This window comes from Pinus tabuliformis, chromosome 3_1 (assembly GCF_031772625.1).
Source record: "Pinus tabuliformis cultivar Carrire ecotype Pingquan chromosome 3_1, CPIR1, whole genome shotgun sequence".
Lineage (NCBI taxonomy): Eukaryota > Viridiplantae > Streptophyta > Pinopsida > Pinales > Pinaceae > Pinus > Pinus tabuliformis.
Genome location: NC_142301.1, coordinates 235312646 through 235336036, shown reverse-complemented (window position 1 = coordinate 235336036; position 23391 = coordinate 235312646). Strand labels below are relative to the sequence as shown.

The 23391-nt window shown below is 38.5% G+C and overlaps 1 protein-coding gene across 1 annotated transcript; it reads right to left on the bottom strand.

The window, feature by feature from the left end:
• Positions 1-8113: 8113 nt before the first annotated feature.
• Positions 8114-11539, bottom strand: LOC149186663 (uncharacterized). The gene has a single exon (XM_089409418.1). The coding sequence runs from the start codon at positions 11537-11539 to the stop codon at positions 8114-8116; it is 3426 nt and encodes a 1141-aa protein (XP_089265544.1).
• Positions 11540-23391: the final 11852 nt, after the last annotated feature.

Below are 23391 nucleotides of genomic sequence, written 5' to 3'. Positions count from 1 at the left end.
GGACCAAAATCCACATGATGTATGAACTAGTAAGAAACCCTCTCTTTCACATCTCAAGGTATTTGGTTGCGATGCATATGTACATGTTCCAATGGAGAAAAAAACGAAGCTCGATCATAAATATGAAGGTTGCATCTTTATTGGGTATAAATGTTATAAGATTTGAAATCCAAAAATAAGGAAGTTTGTGCAAAATTGAGAAGTGGTATTCAGAGAAGTGAAGGATGTTATGAAATAGGAAATCCTATCAAAAGAAAAGGAACCAGCGAATATATAGTTTGAATAGAAGGAGGAAGAATTAGACTCTAAAGAAGAATAATAATCAGAAGAGGAAGAACCACACACTACATTTTTGAGGAGATATTTTTGAGAAAGAAGGCAATCAAAGAGGTATAGCCCATCTATTTTTAGTTCAAATTTTTCTTTATCTCATATTGATGATGATCGTAAAATTGTTAGCGAGGCAATGGATTCAGAAGATGGAAAACTCTAGAAGAAGTTCATGGTAGAATAAATGATAGCTTGGGTCAAGAATGAGGCATGGGATTTGGTGGAACTACCAGCTGGAAGAAAACCCATTGGAAATAATTGGGTGCTTAAGAAGAAGACGAATGTTGAAGGCAAAGTGGAGATGTAAAAAGACCGATTAGTAGCGAGAGGCTATTCCTAGGTGAAAGGAATTTATTTTGGTGATATTTTCTCTCATGTTGCCAAGTTAGCATCTATTATATTACTTTCATCTATTGTTGTTGCTTTTGATTTTGAGGTAGAACAGATGGATGTTAAGACACCATTCCTACATGGGGATATGGAAGAGGAGATCTACATGAAGCAACCAAAAGGCTTTGTAGTGAAGGGTAAGAAAAATTTGGTATGCAGGTTAAATAATTCTTTGTATGGGTTAAAGAAATCAACAAGGATGTGGTATCAGAAATTTAATACATATATGAAGGGAATTGGATTCACAAGCAACAAAGTGGATCACTTTGTTTATTTTAAATTTATTGGTGATCATGTTATCTGTTTGGACTTATATGTGGATGATATAATGCTCATTGTAAATAACTGAGAAATTATCCAAGATATGAAGACCCAATTGTGCTCTAAATTCAACATGAAGGATATTGGTGCTACAAAATATATTTTGGGCATGGTAATTAAAAGAGATTGTTTAAAGAGGAGGCTCTAGTTAAACTAGAGTAAGTATGTCATGAAAATATTACAGAGGTTTAATATGCAGGATAGTAAACCGATGAAGGTTCCTATTCATGTAGGTGTAAATTTATTTGCATAACAATGTCCCAATACATATGAAGAGGAATAGGACATGTCCCATGTTCCATATGCAAGTGTAGTTGATAGTTTGATGTATGCAATGATCTGTACCAGACCAAACATTGTGCATGTAGTGGGAGTATTGAGTAGGTTTATGTCAAAATCAAGGAACATTGGAAATTAGTAAAGTGGGTTTTCACATATATGCATGGCATTAGTGATTATGGTTTGTGCTACTATGGAAGACCAGGATTGGATAGAGTGTTGGACATACATGGCTATGTTGATGTCGATTGGGTTGGAGATATGGATCAAAGAAGATCTACAAGTGGGTATGTGTTTAACCTATTTGGAAGAGAAATGAGTTGGATGAGCAAGAGACAGATTGTAGTGGCACTTTCAACTATAGAGATTGAATACATGGTATCCACTCATGCAAGAAAGGAAGCAATGTGGTTAGAGAGGTTGTGTTTAGGTATGGGTTTGGTACAATGAGCTATAAGGATAAATTGTGACAACTAAAGTGTAATTTTCTTGGTAAATAACCTTGCTTATCATTTAAAGACAATGAAAATTGATGTTTAGTAGCACTTTGTGAGGGATATGGTTGAAGAAAAAAGGTGTTATTGGTAAAGGTGGACACTTTGAAGAATGTTGTATATGCATTGACAGAATGTGTAAGCACTCTGAAGTTTTCTTGGTGTACATAAACAATGGGTGTTGTGGCCTCGATCAATGACTGTATACTCTGACGACCCCCTGTGTGCACAAAAAATAACAAGTGGGAGAATGTTGGGTATGTGTTATATTCTTTGCATGAATGGCTACAAGTGTTGTTACATTACATCTGGGGGGGTCATAGGTAGGGAAAAATGCCCCCTTTTAGGGGGGTTTGCAGAGTGGTGGTAGCCCCCTTGCACGAGGTTCAGGGAAGTGCCGCAATTTTTTTTACTATGCGGACCCAAGGATGGTTAGGTGGACCCAAGGATGAGTGGAAGACCTAAGGATGGTGGGAGAACCCACCCATGGTTTTGTGCATGATTTTGAGCATGATGGCTTTTCCCATGGTATTTTGTAGATCTGGTCAATGGAACTATGACTATGTTATAATATATGGTTAGTGGATTAGGGGTTTATGAATTCTTCAATATGTATATAGTGTATTGTAACATTGAAAGGAATATAATGAAAATCGATCTGGTTTTCTTAATTTTGGTTTCAAGGAGAAAAATCTCTACGTATTTTTTTTGTTCTTGCATTGTATATTTTTTCTATTTTTAATAATTTGTTTGCAGGTAATTTCTATCCAGGGTAAAATATTTAGTTCATGGCACTCGTGCAAGACAATTTTTAGAATTATTGTCCTTCATTCTAAATAAATTTGCAGGCCATTCTTCTACAAAGTTGGCATGATTTTCCTTGTAATAACATGCCTCGCCAAAGCTATAACCATTTTCCAATTCAGGAAGATCTAGAAATTCCTCCATTCTCTAGAGTAGTAGCAATTTAGGAAAAATACTCAGAAACAATACCTCTTTGGGATATGCCTCCTCCCCTTATTCCCTTCTATACTCCTTCATGCAACGTTGCAGGTACTTTTGTTGGACCATTTCTCAAGGTTTTTTTTTTATTTGATGCAGAACCCCTCTCTATAATGGATGAAGAGTCCACCCAACGACATTCAGTTGTAGTAACCACAACTAAATAACTTCTCGTGGCATGAGAACAAGACCACAATGCAAGGGTGCTACTGGTGTTTCCCTCTATGTCCCTAAACATGTCATGTTTAGAATGAACACTTTAAGATGGCATAACACATCATAACAATATTCTCTTCACCTCATCAGAGGTCGAGTTTGGTGCAGTCTGAAAGACTCGAATGTTGGGAGATGTGATCTAATTAGGAAATGCTTCTATTTGTAGAATCATATTGATTTCTTCATTTTCTCCATTAATACGAAGAGTAGAAAGTCCAATCAAATATCATACTTAGAGTTCTAATTTGATTTAATATTTTTATTGAGATGATACTTAATTTGTGTTAAGAAATTATCCATTGCTCATAATAGAAATAACTTGTGCAACAACTAGGAATCAAACCTAGGCGCTATCTCTTAGAGTTCATTATGCTTGGAGATTATAAATTTGATTCTAGCAAGAGGTTTTGCAACTACTATTGTTGTGGTTGTCTTTATCATTTATCAATGCCGAGAATTTCGAGCCAAAAGACAGTGTAAATAACTTTTTAAGTGAGAAACATGCTAACTCTTCGGAATATATTACTTAAAGTTAATTCCAAGGAATGGTTATAATCATATTTTCTCTATTCAAAGATTTTACTTATATATTAGAGCAATTGATTCGCCCCCCAAAAAAACATTTTTGCCAAAGCGAATCTGCTGAGAAAAGTGGTTTTTATAGTTGTAGATTCCCCATTCATCATCTCTCAAGATATTATCTTGTTGGGATTCTATTGTTTGATTCCCTGTACAACTAGTTGGAACTTGGAAAATTATATTTATTGATTTTTCAGACCCATTTATCAATTTTTATTGCAAAAAGTTTCATTATCATTAGATTTGAAATATTTCTTTGAGTGAATCCCGAAATATAATCCATATTTAAGGCAAGGCAAAATGTGTTCATCTTAAACTAGCGCATACCTGGATAAATGATGGTCTGATATACATCTCGAGGTTGTATGAATTGAATTGCAATATTTAATACTGCATAATGTTTTACAAATTCCAAATATGCATATTCAATATATTGGGCACAAGGGGCTAGCCTGGTCAATGAAAGTAGGGTGCTAATGTAGCCTCTACCTAGGTCTAATTCCTCACAGTGTAAGTGTAGTTTTGTATGTCAAACGATAATTTTGGTGAGGTGAATATAATTTTTATATTGCTTTCATTGTAAAAGGATAAAGACTTTGAAGGACATTATAAGAAGATTGGATCAATGACCTTATTCTATAAAAAGGGAGATATAAGTGTTAATGTAAAGATTTAATTTTGGAGAGGATATTTATTTAGTGTCGTAATTTACTTCTAATAGGGCTACATGCGTTTGTCATAAAATTTATACCATTGGTCCATGAATATGATTGAAAAATAATAAGTCATTTAGTTTGAGTCATTGATTTGTCTAAATAAAGGAATTACAAGAAGAATTGTTGTAAATGGACATGCCCGAAATTGGATGAGGACAATTCAAGTGAGTCATCAAAGTAAGTCAAGTGATTTTCATCATTAAATCATTGTAAAAACTCCAAGGTGCATGATCGGTAGTACATCACACCCTTAAATAACATAAAAATAAAGCGAGAGTGTTAAAGGGGATGACTACAAGTGAGTGAGTATAAGTGAGCAAGTGTGAAGTGAAAATGAGTAAAGGAGAAAAGCACCTTCTAAATGCATCTCAAGAAATTAAATGTTTGCAAGAGTGAAACAATGAATTGCACAATAAAATTAAAGTATTTGATTGGAAATTACAACAAAATCAAACCATAATTGATCCAATGGTTGACACGCTAACATCTGTAAAATATCTTAAAAAGAAATAGATATGAAGGATCAATTACTTAATGTACTTCAAACTAAATTAAGAGAAAAATAGGATCGGATTGATGTTATGATTGATGCGATGTCTATAGTGAAGGTATGCAATTTACAATAGATAATACCTAATAGAAAAATTTAATGCATCTTGTGATACAAATGAATCCATCGAGACAACTAATGAAAGTTGTGGCACAAAAGAGTTGATCAAGCAAAGTGATGCTTGATGCAACAAGTGATACAATTGAACTAATAACAAAATTTGATGGAATACAAGTGATTGATGTTTAGTGTGATACAGTTGACTTGATGGAATCAATGAATGACAAAATATCAATAACAACAATAACATAAGAAATTATGAATAAGACAAAGAACAAGAAAATGGTATTTCCAAGATGGTTGTCAGACCTTGGGAAGAAATATCATTTAATGAAAGTTGGTATGGATTGGGATACATCAAATATGATATCTTTTATATTCCAGATTACTCCAAACCAACGTTAGCCTCACTCTCACATTAAAAAAATTCTAAGTCCAAATAATAAATTAATTAAAATCATGAAATTTAGGATTTAATCCTACCTTTCTAGATTGAGTTTGTTCTTCATGTTTAGGAGTCAGTTTAGGCTTAGTTGGTTGAGAGATTATCTCCAACTAGTTAGGCTCCTAGATTAGTGTGTTGTTGAGATATTTTCTCAACCGTAGTGTCCAAGATAGACACACTATCTTGAGACCAACTTCCTCATGTATTTATTTGTATTATTATCATTCTTTATACATTGCATTGATTAATAATGGGAATGTGAGGAATGATGTAAGGCTGAGGCCTTTACGCCATGTCTAGGTTTTCTATATTTATGATATTTATTTTATGAGTGAGTGTGTTATTATTTTTTTTTTCTGAATTTGACTAATTCTATTATCGTACAAAACAAATATACAAAATAGAGTACAACCGGCAAGGCTTAAGAAGATTTGCCTGTCAGCCCTGGCCTTGCCCAATTAGCAGCTCCAAAATTGAAAGGATTCAAATTGGGCATGTGGCCGACACTGTTACATAACATAGATGGACTGAACATAGATGGACATAACACATCATGAACAACAAGACACCAGGGCCGTAGGATGACCCGGACAGAGACACAAAGACAACTGGACAATGACAATTGACACTTGGACAGTTACATGTGACACATGGACATTGTAGCCGACACGTAGACATAAATAAGGCCGCCCCTTAGCCGAATTACATTCCAAAGACCCATCAAAACCAGAGATTACCAGGGCGAGATTAATCTTCATCAGAGGTCTGGAGCTCCTCAGCAATGCGGCACCCGAAACGGAGCGTATCTTCTGAGTCCGAGAGATGGATGACCTTATCCGGGCTACCCTTTCTAGCTGGTTTGCTCGGGCCAGCCAGTGAAGCATCAACGCGCGCAGAGGGGCCTGCCTCCAAGTCAAGATTGATGGCGGGGCGTTCCAGATTCATTCCTTGTGCACGCCGCGGCTCCATCCAACCCGGTCCAGGATTGCGCTCAGGCGGCGACCAGCCAGTTTCTGCTCCGACCGGAAGGCAGGCAATTGGAGAGTCTTCTCGGCTCATGCGCTGCCCTTCTGTCAGCGGCTCGACCTCCATGCTCGGATTAACACCAGGCTCAACAGTGATAGACACAACCAACGTAGAGTTGGCTTGGGGGCAGGGGAGACGATATCTGAGCATGGGGAGCTCCCTCTGCCTCTCTTCAGCAATTGGGCTACTGTCACGATGCCCCCCTTCCTCATCGTTGCTGTCCTGAAACCACTGAGGCCGCGAGGTAACCTCAACAGAAGAAGAAGGGGAATAATAATCATCCTGCGGTGGAGCTCTGCCCTGAATTCCACCTCTCCGGCTGCCCATCCGTGGCCTTCCTCGCGGCATTGTAAATCCAATGGACTGTGCTTCAACAATGGCTACAGCGACCCCCGACGTCAGTATCCAACAGCAGTACCCAGACCCGACACCCGCAATAGGAATCCAAGAACTGACCTTGGCCACGAGAACCAGAACTCCCAAAACCAACTTCGGCAACAAGAAACAGCCCCAAGAAACAACTCCGGCAGCAAGAACCAGTACCCAGAACCAACCCCGGCAATAGGAATTTGCTTCAGGAGCCAACCCCAGCAACAAGAACCAGTGCCAACTCCCGAAATCGAAACCAGTCACGCAGCTCCAGCTCCACGAACACACATCAGTCCCGCAATTGCAGCTCCAAGGGCTAACATCCCTCAGCTCTGCAGTCGCATTGCTGTCTGAGCGGAGCAGAGCCTTCTTACAGAGCACGCATACCTCTCTCGCCATTTTCCGCGGTTTAAACGCCATCGTCTCCCCAACGCTCAACTGCTTCCCTCGAGCCGAGTAGACAGGCATTAATGCCGTCTGCTCGTCGCCTTCATATGTTTTATTGCCATCCTGCGCGTGGTACCGCCATTCACCTTGGGCGCGCCACCTGCCCACGTGATGGCGCGTGCCATTCCTTCTTCCCTCATGCACCCGCATCCGGGATGATGGAGTCCTCCTTCGCCAGAGTGAGGCAGTCATTGTTGAGCTTGTCATCATTTGAGTTATCCAGTGAACCTGCAAAGTAGGATGTGCATTGAGAGGCACCTTGGTTGGCTAATCTATCAGCCACCTTGTTCGCTGTTCTTCGAACATGCTTGAACTCTATACTTTGGGGAGATTGTAGTTTCTTCTCCATGGATTCTAGCCTGCTTAATAGTCTCCAACTCGTGGCCACCTTGACCGCTGGCGTGCCTGCTTGGATTCTTTGGGCAGCATTAATAAGGATTAGAGAGTCACCTTCTATTTCCAAAGGAAAGTAGTTTTGCTGTTCTGCAATGCATAAGCCTCTCCATAAGCCTTCTAATTCGGCTACATTGTTAGTATCCTTTCCCAACGAGCCATAGAATATCTGGATTATTTCCCCTGTGTGGTTTCGGAAGAGTCCGCCATAACCTGCGAGCCCTGGATTTCCTTTGGCCGCCCCATCAAAGTTTAACTTGTAGGTAGCATCTGCAGGAGGGGACCAACTGGAAGGAGAGGTGCTGCTGATAGGTGGTCTGGTGCCTTCTTTCTGAATTATTGAGAGGTTTAAGTTCCAAGCCTTCAGGATCCGGCATTCTAAAGGGGATTCTGGCATATCCTTGTCTGTCCATGATTTGAGGGCCAGAGTTTCTTGTAACTGTTTGCTGAGGATTAACCATAAGGTTTCATTGGGCCTGGAAGAGTTGTTGAAGATTCAGTGGTTTCTTTCTTTCCATAGAATCCAATATATGAATCCTGGTAAGAGTCTCCACAGGTAGTTGAGAAGCGGACTCTTGAATGGGGAGGGAGCCCAATTCCTTAAGTTTTCAGCTATGTCCTCCGTCCTGTCTTCTGATCTCATGTTGCAGCTTTCTGCTTTCCTCCATAATTGTTTTGCTAGCGGGCAGGTTTCCATGAGATGTCCTATTGTCTCAGAATCAATGTTGCAGTTCGGGCATCTTGATGGTCCCACGAATCCACGCTTGATCAGGTTGTCCCATGTGAGTATTCTTCTTTTACTGAGCAGCCATAAGAAAGTGGATATTTTGGGCCAAATTCCTGGTTGCCAGATCTTATCCCAAATCGGGTCCTTGTTGGGTTGGTTTCCATGGTATCTGAGCTGATGGGCTTCTTGAGTAGTAAATACTCCTTTGTGTTTATGGCCCCATCTGAGGCGATCCTGTAGAGCGGAGTATCGGATTTTCCTAAATGATAATTCTTTTTCTATGTCCTCATATGTCTCACCTTGCCAATTGTTTTGCCAGAGACTGGCTTTCTTCCAGGTTCTAAAGTCGGTACTTGCAGAATGTAGCCAAAATTGATTGACTTGAGTGAGTTGTGCTTGCTGCATCTGCTTTTGCCAGAGAGGCTTGTGAAAGACTGTGGCAAGCTTGGGGAGCTGCTGCCACGAATCCTCCCAAAATCGGGCAGTGGTACCGGAGTGTATCTCCCAAAAACTATGTTCTTGAATGAATTTACTGTGGGGTTTGGCTGCGTTCCAAATAGCAGATCCCTGAGTAGTGGAGTTGATTCTGATTAGATCGTTCCATTGGCTGCCTGGTGCATATTTGGCCTGCCATAGCTTGGCCCATGGTGCGTTTGGCTTTGTGATCCAGTTCCACCACATGCGAGCTCCCATATTATCATTGCTCTGTAAAGGGTCTCGAAGTCCCAGGCCTCCATCGGACTTGGGCTTGCAGACATCTTGCCATTTCACTAGCGCCCATTTTCTGTTGAGGCCAGAAGAACCCCAGAGGAAGTTTCGCTGGAGATTGCGGATAGTTTTGAGGACCCATTTAGGAGCGGCCAGTAGTGAAAAAAGATACAATGGCATGGCTTGGAGTACCGATTTAATCAGGACAAGCCTGCTGGCAATATTAAGAGCTCGGAAGGTCCAGAGGGAGAGTTTAGCTTCAAGCTTATCTAAGAGAATCTGCCAGGATGAATGTTTGATAGCCGCAGCAGCTAGGGGGGCCCCTAGGTAGGTCGAAGGGAGTTTAGAAATGGTAAACTGCAGAATTCTAGCTATGTTCCTTTGAGTGGTAGGGGGGGTATTGAAGAAATATAGCTGAGATTTCGAAGAGTTGACAGAGGTTCCAGAAGCTTTTGAAAAAATAGAGAGCAGAGATTTGAAGACGGAGGCTTCTTGCGAGGATGGGTGGCCAAAGAGCATGGTGTCATCAACAAATTGTTGGTGGGATTGAGGAGGGAGGCCATGAACGGAGATTCCTTTGAGCATTTGAGAAGCTACTGCTGCCTTCAACAATCTGCCTAGCCCTTCTGCCATGAGTACAAAGAGGAATGGCGATAAGGGGTCCCCTTGTCTTATGCCCCTTGAAGGTCTAAAAGGATGAGAAGGAGAACCATTTAACAGTACAGAAAAGCTTGGAGAGGAGATCAAATTATAGACCCATCTTGTCCAAGTATGACTGAAGCCAAAAGCAATAAGAACTTTTTGTATATAGTTCCAACTGAGCTTGTCAAAAGCTTTGGATAAATCTAGTTTGAGAAGCATACCTGGCTTTTTGAGTATCTTGAGGGAATGAATCACTTCATTTGATAAGATGATCCCGTCCATGATCTGCCTTCCTTCAACATAACCGGTTTGCTCCGGTGAAATGAGCAAGGGTAGAAGAGGCTTGAGTCGGTTGGCGATGACCTTAGAGATAAGCTTGTATATGACATTGCATAGAGCAATGGGCCTGAAGCTTTCAGGCTTGCTTGGTTCGGCACATTTGGGAACTAGTGCAATGAAGGTAGTGTTGAGGGCTGGAAGAATCCAGTGCGTGCTTCTTGATTCTTCCACCAGCTCCCAAACCTCTTCTTTGATTAATTCCCAGAACTCGTGGTAGAAATTGGCAGTAAAGCCGTCCGGCCCCGGGGCTTTGCCATCCTTGAGCTGGTTCATAGCTTCTTCAATTTCCTTCATGGATGTTGGCTGTAGTAGTTTGTTGTTGTGCTCATCAGTAATGATTCTGGGAATATGCTGTGTGATGGCTCTGATTTCGGCGTCCCTGTTCCCTTCCGGCTCTTTAAGAATGTCCTGAAAGTGATGCGTTAATTCCTTTTCCATGTCTTCATGAGTTTCAACTCTCTCTCCCTGTTGATTGTTGATGAAGGCAATATTATTGTGCATGCGCCTCTGAATAGCTGTTCTATGAAAAAATTTCGTGTTCTTTTCGCCCTCCTTTAGCCAACTGATTCGGGATTTCTGCCTCCAGAGTATTTCTTCTTGCTTTCTCCTCTCTTCTAACCTATGCCAGAGGATTTGCTCTTGTTGTGACTGCTCCTCTGTGCGGCCTGCTTTAATGATATCTTGCTGAAGTGTCTCCATTTGTTTTTCCAACCTTTGTCGATCCTCCTGAATGTTGCCAAATTGAGTTTTGTTCCAATTTTTAAGAACCTGCTTTAGGTTTTTCAACTTTTGCTGAAATTGAAACATTTTGGCTCCTTCTGGCGGCTTGTAGGCTTTCCAGGCTTCCTCTACGATCTGCCTGAATTTAACATTTGTGAACCAATAAGCTTCGAAGCGGAAGGGTCTGTTGCTTCTTGTACCAGGCCGAGACCAGTGGAGCATTATGGGCCAATGGTCCGATCCTCCGTGGGGCAGAATTGAAGCATTGAAATCTCCTCCTAGATGGATTGCGTTGTCGGAAAGGAGGAACCTGTCAAGCCTAGAGGCGATGTGATTGACTCCACTGCGCTTGTTGGTCCAAGTAAAAATCCCGTTGGTGGTTGGAATATCCATCAAGCGATTGTCCTGAATAAAATCTCTAAGTCCTTTGCTATCATTTTCTAATCTTGTTCTTCCCCCTGTTTTCTCCTCCAGCGATTGAATAATGTTGAAATCGCCTCCACTGATCCAGAGCGGGAACTGTCTGTTTTCATTCAGACCGGACAGCGTGTTTAACAGATCCATTTTGTGCTGATTACTTTGCGGAAAGTAAACATTGGTCAGATGCCCGTGTATATTTGTTCCTATGAGGTGAAAGGAAGCTTGTATGAGAAATTGAGTGGCATGGAAGTCGTAAAGATTGAGGGTCTGTGGATTCCATAATATTGCTAATCCACCCGAGGCTCCTGAAGCTCCTACTGACATTAGGCTACTACCAGCCCAAATCTTGTTCCTTGCCTTGTCCATGGCTATTGTGCTATTTTTAGTTTCTTGAAGAAAAACTATAGAAGGTTTTTCTTGCTGTATCAAGTTCTTGATCATCCTAATTTTTGAGGGGCTGTTGAGTCCTCTCACATTCCATGAGATGAGCTTCATGGTAAATGAGATGAAGGTTTGAAGAACTTAGTCAGCTTAGGGAATCTCCCTGATTCCATAAGCATTTCCCCTACTGCTATGGTCCTTTGCAGGTCCGTTTTGCGCCCTCTCCTCTTGGTTTCTTTGAGACTCTTTTTTGCATCCCATGGACTTCCTCCTTGTATGCCTAGATGTTTATTGTGCTGTACCTTGGCTAGTACTCCTTCCAGTCTCTCTATTTGCCAAGGAGGTATATTATTGTATTCCTTTTGCTTGCAGGCCGTTTCAAGTTTTAAGATGTCTATTCCTTCAAGGATTATGTTCTCCGGATCCTGTTCCATACTGCTGGGGGCGTTTTGTTCCTCCTCTTCTGTGGCGTTTTGTAAGCTTAGTGCTATTGCCGCGTCCATGTCCATGTCTGAAGCTAGTTGCTTGGGATCCACCTTATATTTCCCCTTACCGACTGAAGGATCACTGGGGTCGCTGACAGCCTTAGGATGAGCTTCATAGGGAGAATGGGGTGGTTGCTCAGAGTTGGGTTTAACCGAAGGCTTGGGAGCATGGGGGACAAGGGATGATGATGGCTGAGAGTTAGGGTTCAAAGGCTCTTCGCTGGGAGTCTCTTTATTGGCTAGGGGTGAGAACTTATTCCTGACGTTTAATCTGGTAGGGATCTCAGGGGTTGCCTGATTCTTCTTGGAGTGCCGGCGGCGGTTTGGGATTATTGTGAAGCCTTCTGAGTCCATCTGAGCTTCTGATGTATATGTTTTGGATTGCTGATTAAGAGGGCAGTCCCTAAACAGGTGTCCATGAGCATGGCACTTACGGCAACGAAAAGGAATATGTTCATAATCTAAAGTTTGTTCCCATTCAAAATCTTCATGAAAGAGACTTACCGATTCTGCTAGAGTCTTGGCAAGATGCATTTTTACGCAGATTCTGGCATAGGAAGTGTATTTGCGCTTCTTAGTTTCCTCAGCAACTTTGATGAAGGTTCCCAATCTATTTCCAATGTCTGCTAGCGTTTCTTCCTTCCAATATTCCACTGGGAGTCCGTACATTCTGATCCACACCGGAGCCCAGCTGAAATCTTCTTTATTTGGGTCAAATCGTGGCTTCCATTCTGTGAGGTATAGTCCAGATGAATTGAAAAAGTAAGGACCTCCTTCAAATACCTTGGTTTTGTCCTCCAGGCAGTTGAATATGGCTGTGAAGAAACCCTTTGGGCCTAGTTGCAGCGTTACTTGTCCCTTTGGTTTCCATTTGGATTCGATCCAGCCATTTAGGGCTTTTTCTGTTGGCCAGAAGCCCAAGAATTTGCCTATCATCGCATGGTCCTGCATGTACTATATTTCCTCATTGATTCGGTGACTAGGCAGTTTTATCCTTATGCGCTCTGTCGACTTGGGAATGCATGTAGTCGAGGTCGCCTTTGGCTGTGACGAAGAGGCATTTTGGTGCTGTTCCGTTTCAGAGTCTGTGGCTGCAGTCTCCTCTGCAGGAATCTCCTTATCGCTGGCTTTATGTCCTTCGTGCCCTTTGTCGCTGTGATTGTCAGGAGGCGTCGGCGGCATACGGTTTGTTTTCCCACTGGCTGCGGAGTCATTCGAAGGAGGGGGGGCAGAGCCCGCCCCTCCTGCAGGCGTTGCCATGGCAGCCTTCAGCCAAGGACTGACGGCTTGACGGGTGTTGTCAGGGTCGAGCAGGTAGGGTTCAGAGATGGCTGCTGGTACCAATACATTCGTAGGGTTGCAGAGCGCGGGTTGCAGAGCGCGGATCCTGTGTAAGCATAGCTTAAGCTTCTTCAAAAAATTATTTGTAGTGAGTGTGTTATTATTAGTTGTTTTAGTTTTCTTCAATTGGTATCGGAGCTGCGGTGAGATTAGTTAGAGCTAAGCATGAGCTTAAGGGTTTGATAGTCGAAATGGAGTGAGCCAGATCACTAGTTAAAGGAGAAGCCTACAAATATGGAGCAGTGTGAAAAGTGCTAGAGTAGAGAGCGCAAGGTTGAAGCTGTGTTTATTCAAAACTTCGCTGAGGTTATTATGTGACAGATTGTTATTGCATAGATAGAAACTACGTTGAATGAGCAGAGTACCCTTTTTGTATTGGAGCTAGAAGGGATACGTTGATTTGAAGATCCACTCACTCTATCCTAATCATGAGAATCCATTGGGATCTTTGAGTCATTCACACCATTTTTAATTTTCGAGTGGCTTTGTTCACCTTTGCAATCCAACGAATAGTCACAACCATGGGAAATAGAAAAAGGATGATTGCTTGTAGCCGAGTTGTGCCATGGAGTAGTGTGAGTTTGGAGGAAGGTCATATACGATCTCCACGTCGCATAATGAGTCTTCTATGCGTCTTGGTGACAGAGGGCAATATTAACATTGAAGAGCCCAGAAAGATGAGAAATATTTGATGTTCTATTCTTCGTACATATATACATAATGTGTGTGAGTATATATTTTTCTATTATTAGTGTGTTAATTTTCTACAACATTGCTAGTTGTTGAGTGTAAGGGATTCCCCAAGACATTAACTATGCCGACCTATGCGAAGGTTTCTGATGGCATCGAGAGGCTGAGAAAACTCTAAATAGTGGAACTCCAACCATGCATATGTGCATAAAACATTGGAACTCCAAGCATGCATGTGCATATAAAAAAATAGAACTCCAATCATGCTCATTGGTTCCATCGTTTGCAGCAAAACCAAGTCAAATGATAGTACCCTTCTCATTGTTGATTCCTGGTGCTGGAGCTGAAGAATTTTGGTGGTAGTGGTGCCTATGCTCATTTCTAGATCCGAGATGCTTGTTTCAGGATTAAAGTTTCTCACGCTAATCTGGATCAACAATGCGTTGAAGAAAACTATCTCCTTCAAATTCCAATTCCATCTATTTTGTGAGAAAAATCTGGCTCGTTAGAGTACTTTGGCTAGCTAACGTCACATCCTCCGGGTCGTGAGGTCCAATAATGCAAAGCTTGCACAAAGTCTTCCAATCGAAAAATTGCCACAAGTAAACAATATACTATTTACTGAGGGAGCTGAAAATGAATGTAGATTCCAAATCTATGAATTGACGTGGTGTTGAGATTGACACACATACATGTATGCATTATTCGATAATGATGAGTCACATTATTTGTGTGTATAATTCAGAAAATATAAACTCATAAATATTTCATCACATGGCATGCCGTGTCATATTTGGAGTTGATTTGCAGGTTATAAAATTGCCCTCGGTCAAGGATATTGGCCTATTAATGTCAAGTTTTATTAATGCGAGATGTTTGAAAGCTTAATGTATACACAAGGTGAGAGTTTTGTCACTTTGGAGAGATAAGTGTTTATAATAAAGTTTTTTGTTTGGAGTGATAAGTGATATTGGGAGTGATAAGTTGAATTTTGGATTTATTTATTTATTTTTGGAGTAATAAGGTGAAATGATTTTTTGTATTTGGAGTGATAAGTGAAAGTCTTTATTGTAATTCAAAGTAATATTTTACATTGAGAGCAATTTGAGTCACTATAGGCAGTTTTGAAAGACAATTTGCTTCCAAAGTTTGCAAGTGTGACATTCTCATTAAGAATTTTCCACGACAAAGTTGTGACATTGAAGAATGATGTACTCTAGTAATTAATAAAATCATAATTTTTTGTGGTGCTTGTGTCCTAGATCCACCCGAAATGTACACCGTGTGTAATGAATGCATGTGCATGACTTTTGTTCAGATTATCAAAACACTCTCTTTGTATTATGCTTAAAAAGCTACATGCACATAAGCAAGCTTAAGTAGAAGAACGCTTAATCAAGCTCCTGTAATCAAGCTTAAGTACACAAGAAGAAAGTGTCACATCATCAACTTGATAAGATGATATTCCAAGCAAGCACATTTCACATCATGTAATCAAAGAAATCAAGTTAAGGACACTACAAAATCAAGCATTTCAAGCCAAGACGACATCAACATCTTCAACGCTTTTTGTATCGCTTGCAAATACACATTTTTAATTGAATTGTACGGGTGCATTCTTGGTTGTAACCGACACCCTAATTTGAATTGTTAAGGTGAATAAATTAAGTCAAGTGTTGGTTGATAAAAGGTGTCTTTTAAAACTCCTAATTACCCCACATTAATCATCAACTTGAGCAATTCCTTTTATTCCAAGAGTGTACACAATATGTGCATGCTATAAATCCAGAGAGTAATGTTTCTTAAAATGAAGTATAGAACTTTGATACAAGAGTAAAAGGATGCATCTAATAAACTCAAATTGTAATTATTAAAGAAAATATAACATCTAAACTTCAAGACTCAATCCTCTACTGAAATTGTAATCAATTCTCACACAAGAAATTCAATTAACAATAGCATCAGCTGAGAGTACAGTAGCAATAACTCATCTCTTCTTAGCTAATTCAATCTAAATCATACTCAATCTCCAATAAGAAATCCAAATAGAAATGATATCAATGTGAGAGTTCAATAATGATAACCAAACTCTTACAGCTAATTAAACCAATATGGATCATTGTCTAAATAATGCAATCTAGAATAAGTGTAAATCTGATCAAATGATAGCACTATAAAACATATAAAGAAAATGCACTACTTCAATATAGGAAAGCAATGAATAGCGAATAAGATAAAATCATAGAAAGCAGGAAAATTATCAAACCAATCAAACTTGCGAGAATCAGAAATATATAACACAAGGAAGCTGTTCAATCCATGAGAGGCCAGGCCTTTAGCCACCAGCGAACACTGCTGAGCTACTTCAGAGAATAAGAATGAACCGCAATGTGAATTATGTATTAATCATTGAATTCAATCCTCATTACAATATGGTCTCCTTTAGAATTATAGTCTGAATATTGAAATTACAATTGAGGTCCCAAGCAAAAAGCTAAATCTTCTCCATTAGTCCCTCTCCTCCTATCCTATCCTATCCTATCTATCTCTAATACTCTCTATTCTAATTCCCCCTCTTTGATCTCTATTCTCATTTATATACACAAAAAGCAAAGAGAAGTTACAAAAAATATGATTACGAAATGATTCCCATAACAAAATTGGATTGTTCACAATAAATTGATCAACAAGATCATATTTGAAATATCTTTCCATCAACATTCAACAGGGACAGGTCGAATTTGGTATTGCAATTGAGATAATTTGGAAACCGACTGCAACAGTGAATCTGAGAAAAACATCTTCAGAGAACTTTCCATTTCTCTTAATACAGACTGAATTTGGGAAAACTGCTCACCATAGAATTTATTTGGTCCGTTCTGAACAAAACCTATGTTTCGGATTTTCCAGATTCTTCTCCATTTGCCTGAAACATCCAATGAAAAAATTGTCACTTCTTATTCCAGTGAATTTCTGAGTTGGCACATTTAATGATGAGTTGGAGATCAAATCTGCAATATGAAAAATATCTTGGAGGCTAAAATGGTGATTGAAGTTACAACAAAATTATTAATAAACCATCATTGGTAAAATCATGCATAATAATCATTAACTTATTAAAAATAAATGAGAAGAAACAATATTTATCCATAAGAGCATAAATAATTATAAAATGGAATTATATGATAAAGTATGATAAAGTATGATAAATGACGTGATAAATAATGGTAGAAATGGATGAAATAGGCATTAAAGAGCGATAATAATAATGACAAACTAGCGGCCCATTATACCCCCAAATTGAATATATTGCATGTCCTCATGCAACCCAAAGCCTCTTTATTAACCAAGCAATAATACAAAAATTGTTCATCCCAACTTATGAAATGGATGGACTAAATGACTTCTTCCTCAAATAATGAATATTCAATTTTAGCAATGTTGATGAAGGTGTAACAATTTTTACATTGACGTTCGACTATATGTATATGAAGTTGCAACAAAATATGATATAGGTAACAACAAACTTCATTAACCATTTTCTCAAAAGCTATAAACCAGATTTTGCTAAAATTGTGCAAGTAGATTTCTACTATATCAATGCTTCTATGATCCAAAAATCAGATCGTTTTGATGTACGGATCATGAGATATAAACAAAATGGTTGTAGGTGATAGTGCATGATTTCTGAAATTTGATGAACTAATTTAACTTGAAATTTTCTGGGTTTGTGTATCTTAATGATACCTCTTTGTTATCCAAAAATCACAAGAATTCAGTTCATAGTTTTAAAGATATACGCAAATCAATTTCTTCATTGTATAATAATGAAATTGTATGCCTTAAATGAGAAAGAAATTAGAAAACATCGATCATGTGTAGCAATTCCTCCCCCGAATTGGAGAATTAACTTGCTTTCATGCAATGCTAGAAAAAAATTGAGGTGGTTGTTACAATCTATTGAAATCTATGCTTGGTGTAAAACAACATGGAATAAGGGAGGTGTGGAGAATAAATAAGAAGATCAATGGATGATAAAGAATATTAATGGCATGGTCATAATAAATAAATAAATGAAAGGAACACTCCTCCAAACTGAAAGAATCTATGTCTTTGAAAAAATGGGAAGTGGTAAAGATGTGGAATGAATGATGATAAATAATGCTCAATGGATTTTCATGAAATTATCATAAATTTGTAATAAATCATACAATTATGCTATTTTACCTCAAGTTTTACCTCTATAAAAAATGTGGAATGACATGTATGGACTGGCATTTGTTAAAGCTGATGTAGGCTGAATCGATGCTGAAAATGATGAAAAAGGTAGAATCCAAGCAAGCACATCATGTCTGAACAATTGTTCGTGTTCGCAAGTTGCTCGAGCCTTTTCTGTTAGTTGCAATAGTGTGGCCATGCTGCAAATAGAGTCCCCCCCCATACTTGTTGTTCTCGTGTAAACAAATCACTATGTTGCATGCAAATTTCTTGAATCCACAATTTTAGTTTTGAATAACAATAGATAAGTCGCACGCAAAAATTTCAATCAGAAAAAACTTTTGTATAAATGCAATACTAATATTTTTTCAAATCAACAAGTTATGGTAGAGTGCAGTAATTATATCGCATGCTATCCCATAATGCATACCTTCCCCCTCTAATTGGAAAAAGGGCGTTCATGACCATAAAGCATAGGGAAAGTGTTGTTCTGATGGCAAGGTAAGGGAATGAATAGTACAACAGTAAATGAAGCAGAGTACACATACCAATGATAGGACAACAAGAGGTATAGTTATAATGAGAGCAGAGTGTGTAAAGATAGTTATGAATAAGAGATAGGAAAATTTGGATTGATGATAAGTTATGCGAAAAAGAAAATGACAACAATATGCCAAAAAGATGCTTTTCTGACGGTATTCTAGCCGAAAATGATGCGATTAATTGGAAAACAATTTCTCATGCGTAAAGGTTCATAATAGGAAAAAGTTAAGGAAATAAATTTTTTGATAAAAAGAAAGAAATAAGAAAAAGGTATTATAGTAATAATTGACGATAAGATATAACTTCAATACCATAAGCAGAGCCTTTGCTGCCAGCAGAAGTCCATAACCTTGACAGGGTTGCTTTCTAACTTGTATGAGCTAGGATCCTCAATTATAAATGGAGAGTTCCAGTGTTGTTCTACAGAAGAGATCGATGTGTTGGCGTGGTAACCAGATAACCACACTGCCATTCACTGGGATGTAGCAAAAGTGATCAGGTCGGCTCGTGATGAGACCTCCTGTTCCAAGGATATTTTGGCTATCCAATGGATCATAACCCTGGTGTAGTAGTGGGAATGTCACTTCACTACATCCTTATGAACATGGTAGGCTGGCTCTTAATGAGACCCCCTATCCTCGATCTATAGGAAACATTTTGTTGTTATTACACATTTTTATGATAAATAGAGGGAGGCTCAGTACTCCTCAAGAGTAGGGATTGTGGAAGAAGTTGAACATGTCAATAGAAAAAAAATATACCCATAATATTATTTATTACAGACAGAGAAGATTATAACCAGGAAGGGTGGAACCAACATGGTATTAAGATGATCAATCAGTATCATGTACAACAGAAAACGATGCAGTAAAGTAGTATATAAATAATTGTGCCCATTTTGAAAAGAATCTATCATCAAGGAGGCGTCCTGTTAAAGATAATAACAAGAATGATGTTAACTCGCTTCGATAGAATCCATAATTCTTGTCCTCATAAAAGTAGTGTACTTCATGCCATGAAAGAGAATCAGTAAAATGCGGTTGAGATGAACTAGGAATAATCCCACAAGAGGAACGAATGGTTGTTCTCGGAAATACTCCAAAGTGTTTTTCCCTTGAAGGAATAGCAAAAACACTCGAAAAAGTGTTGTTCCCTTTAGGGAACAACACAGGAAAATGCATGCAAAAGTGTTGTTCCCTATAGGAAACAACAACTGTTTCCTGTAGGGAACAACAAAGAAAAATACACGCAAAAGTGTTGTTCCCTATAGGGAACAACAAAGAAAATGCATGCCAAAAAGTGTTGTTCCCTATAGGGAACAGAAAAGAAAATGCACACAAAAAGTGATGTTCCCTATAGGGAACAACCAAAAAAATGCACGCGAAAAAGTGTTGTTCCCTATAGGGAACAATAGTTTTTCCCTGTAGGGAACAACAGCTATTCCCTGTAGGAAACAACAGCTATTCTCTGTAGGGAACAACAAAGAAAAATGCATGTGAAAAGTGTTGTTCCTTATAGGGAATAGCAAAAAAATGCACACCAAAAAGTGTTGTTCCCTATAGGGAACAATAGCTATTCCCTGTAGGGAACAACAAAGAAAAATGCACACGAAAAGTGTTGTTCCCTATAGGGAATAGCAAAAAAAATTCACACGAAAAAGTGTTGTTCCCTGTAGGGAACAACAAAAAATACACATGAAATAGTGTTGTTCCCTGTAAGGAAAACAAAGAAAAATGCACGCGAAAAGTGATGTTCCAGATAGGGAACAACAAAAAAATGCACACGAAAAAGTGTTGTTCCCTATTTGTTCCATGTGGGGAATAGCAAAAAAAATGCACAGGGAAAAGTGCTTTTCCTATAGGGAACAACAAAAAATGTACACAAAAAAGTGTTGCTTTCTAGCATTGCATGAGGGCAATGATGCCAAAATGTTGGTTGATAAAAGGTGTCTTTTAAAACTCCTAATTAGCCCACATTAATCATCAACCCGAGCAAGTCCTTTTATTCCAAGAGTGTACACAATATGTGCATGCTATAAATTCAAAGAGTAATGTTTCTTAAAATGAAGTATAGATCTTTGATACAAGAGTAAACAAATGCATCTAATAAATTCAAATTGCAATTATTAAAGAAAATATGACATCTAAGCTTCAAGACTCAATCGTCTACTAAAATTGTAATCAATTCTCACACAAGCAATTCAATTAACAATAGCATCAGCTGAGAGTATAATAGCAATAACTCATCTCTTCTTAGCTGATTCAATCTAAATCATACTCAATCTCCAATAAGCAATCCAAATAGCAATGATATCAATCTGAGAGTTCAATAGCGATAACCAAACTCTTACAGCTGATTAAATCAATATGGATCACTATCTAAATAATGCAATCTGGAATAAGCGTAAATCAGATCAAATGATAGTGCTGTAAAACATATAAAGAAAATGCACTACTTCAATATAGGAAAGCAATAAATAGCGAATAAGATAAAATCATAGAAAGCAGGAAAATTATCAAACCAATCAAACTTGCGAGAATCAGAAATATATAACACAAGGAAGTAATTCAATCCACCAGAGGTCAGGTCCTTATCCACCAGGGAACATTGCTGAGCTACTTCAGAGAATAAGAATGAACTGCAACGTAAATTATGTCTTAACCATTGAATTCAATCCTCATTACAATACGGTCTCCTTCAAAATCACATTCTGTATATTGAAATTACAATTGAGGTCCCAAGCAAAAAGCTAAATCTTCTCCATTAGTCCCTCTCTCCTATCCTATCCAATCCTATCCAATCCTATCCTATCTATCTCTAATAATCTCTATTCCAATTCCCCCTCTTTGATCTTTGTTCTCATTTAAATACACAAATAGCAGAGAGAAGTTACAATAGATATAATTACAAAATGATTTCCATAAAAAAATTGGATTTTTCACAACAAATTGATTAGCAATATTATATCTGAAATATCTTTCCATTAACATTCAACCGGAACAAGTTGAATTTGGTATTGCAACTGAGATAATTTGGAAATGGCCGCAACAATGAATCTGCGAAAAACGTCTTCAGAGAACCTTCCATTTCTCTTACTACGGACCAAATTTGGGTAAACTGCTCAACAAAAATTTAATTTGGCCCGTTCTGAACAAAACCCATGTTTTAGATTTTCCAAATTCTTCTCCATTTGCCCGAAACGTCCAATGAAAAATTGTCACTTCTTATTCCAGCGAATTTCTAAGTTGGCACATTTAATGATGAGCTGGAGATCAAATTTGCAATATGGAAAATATCTTGGAGGCTAAAATGGTGAGTGAAGTTACAAAAAATTTATTAATAAACCATCATTGGTAAAATCATGCATAATAATCATCAATTTATTAAAAATAAAGGAGAAGAAATGATATTTATCCATAAGAGCATAAATAATTATTATATGGAATTATATGATAAAGTATGATAAATGACGTGATAAATAATGGTAGAAATAGATAAAATAGGCATTAAAGAGTGATAATAATAATGAAAAACTAGTGGCCCAACATCAAGTAAGTCTTCAACTTAGTCATCTAGATTGAACTTGTCATTTGTCACTTGGGTGCATTTTCGACAGTGTTCGACACCCTTCCTTTTTTAAAATCAGCACATTTAGTGAGTACATTCAAGAAAGCACAAAGTGTCAGTAATCAATCAAGCAAGTTCAAGCAAGACATCTAGAAAGCAATCATCATTTAAACAACAAAGCAAGTGAGCATGTCAAAATCAAGTGCGAAAGTTCACAACACGACATCTACAACAAACGAGCCAATTTGAAGTTGATTGAAGCATTCACAAAGTGTGAGTGAAGCATTCAAGCAAAGTAATCATCATCAAGTGAGTGTGAAATCAAAAGTTCAAGCACCCAAGTTATAAAACTCTAGCAAGTGTTTAAAGCATCAACAATTAGCAACAGTACAAGCAAGCCTGAATTCAATGTGAGTAAGCTAACATGCCAACACACATTCAATTGTCCCAAATTCTTAACAATTTGATTTTATCATCAGCTGGGGACATGGTGCACATCAACAAATCAAATCTTTTTGATATTTCAATGGATCTTAAACATGTACATGCAATTATTGAGTTTCTTCAACTGGAGTTGCAACTTCAAAGAGATGAGTTGCAACAGAAGAGTGATGTTTCCAAGTCTTTCATCTGTATAGATGAAGATAAAGATGATGATTCCAAGTCACTGATCCAACCAACTTCAAGTGTCGAAGTGGTCCCTGATCCAGTTCAACTTTCTTCCAAACCAATCATCAAGCCATGGGAAGAAATAAAAAATGACAGAAATCGACGAGGCTTAGGATATGTCAAAGATGACGCCAAATTGCATATCCCAGGTTATTCAAGGTCCACTAAGTTTGTCAGTGCAGGGTTTCTTGCACAAATCACATTGGATAGTTTTGAGAAAGGTGAAGACAAATAGAAATCCACACAAACTGAAGTTGTAGACAAACAAACATGTGCACAAACTGAAGTTGCAGTCAAACCAAACTGCCTTCATTGTCAAAGAAC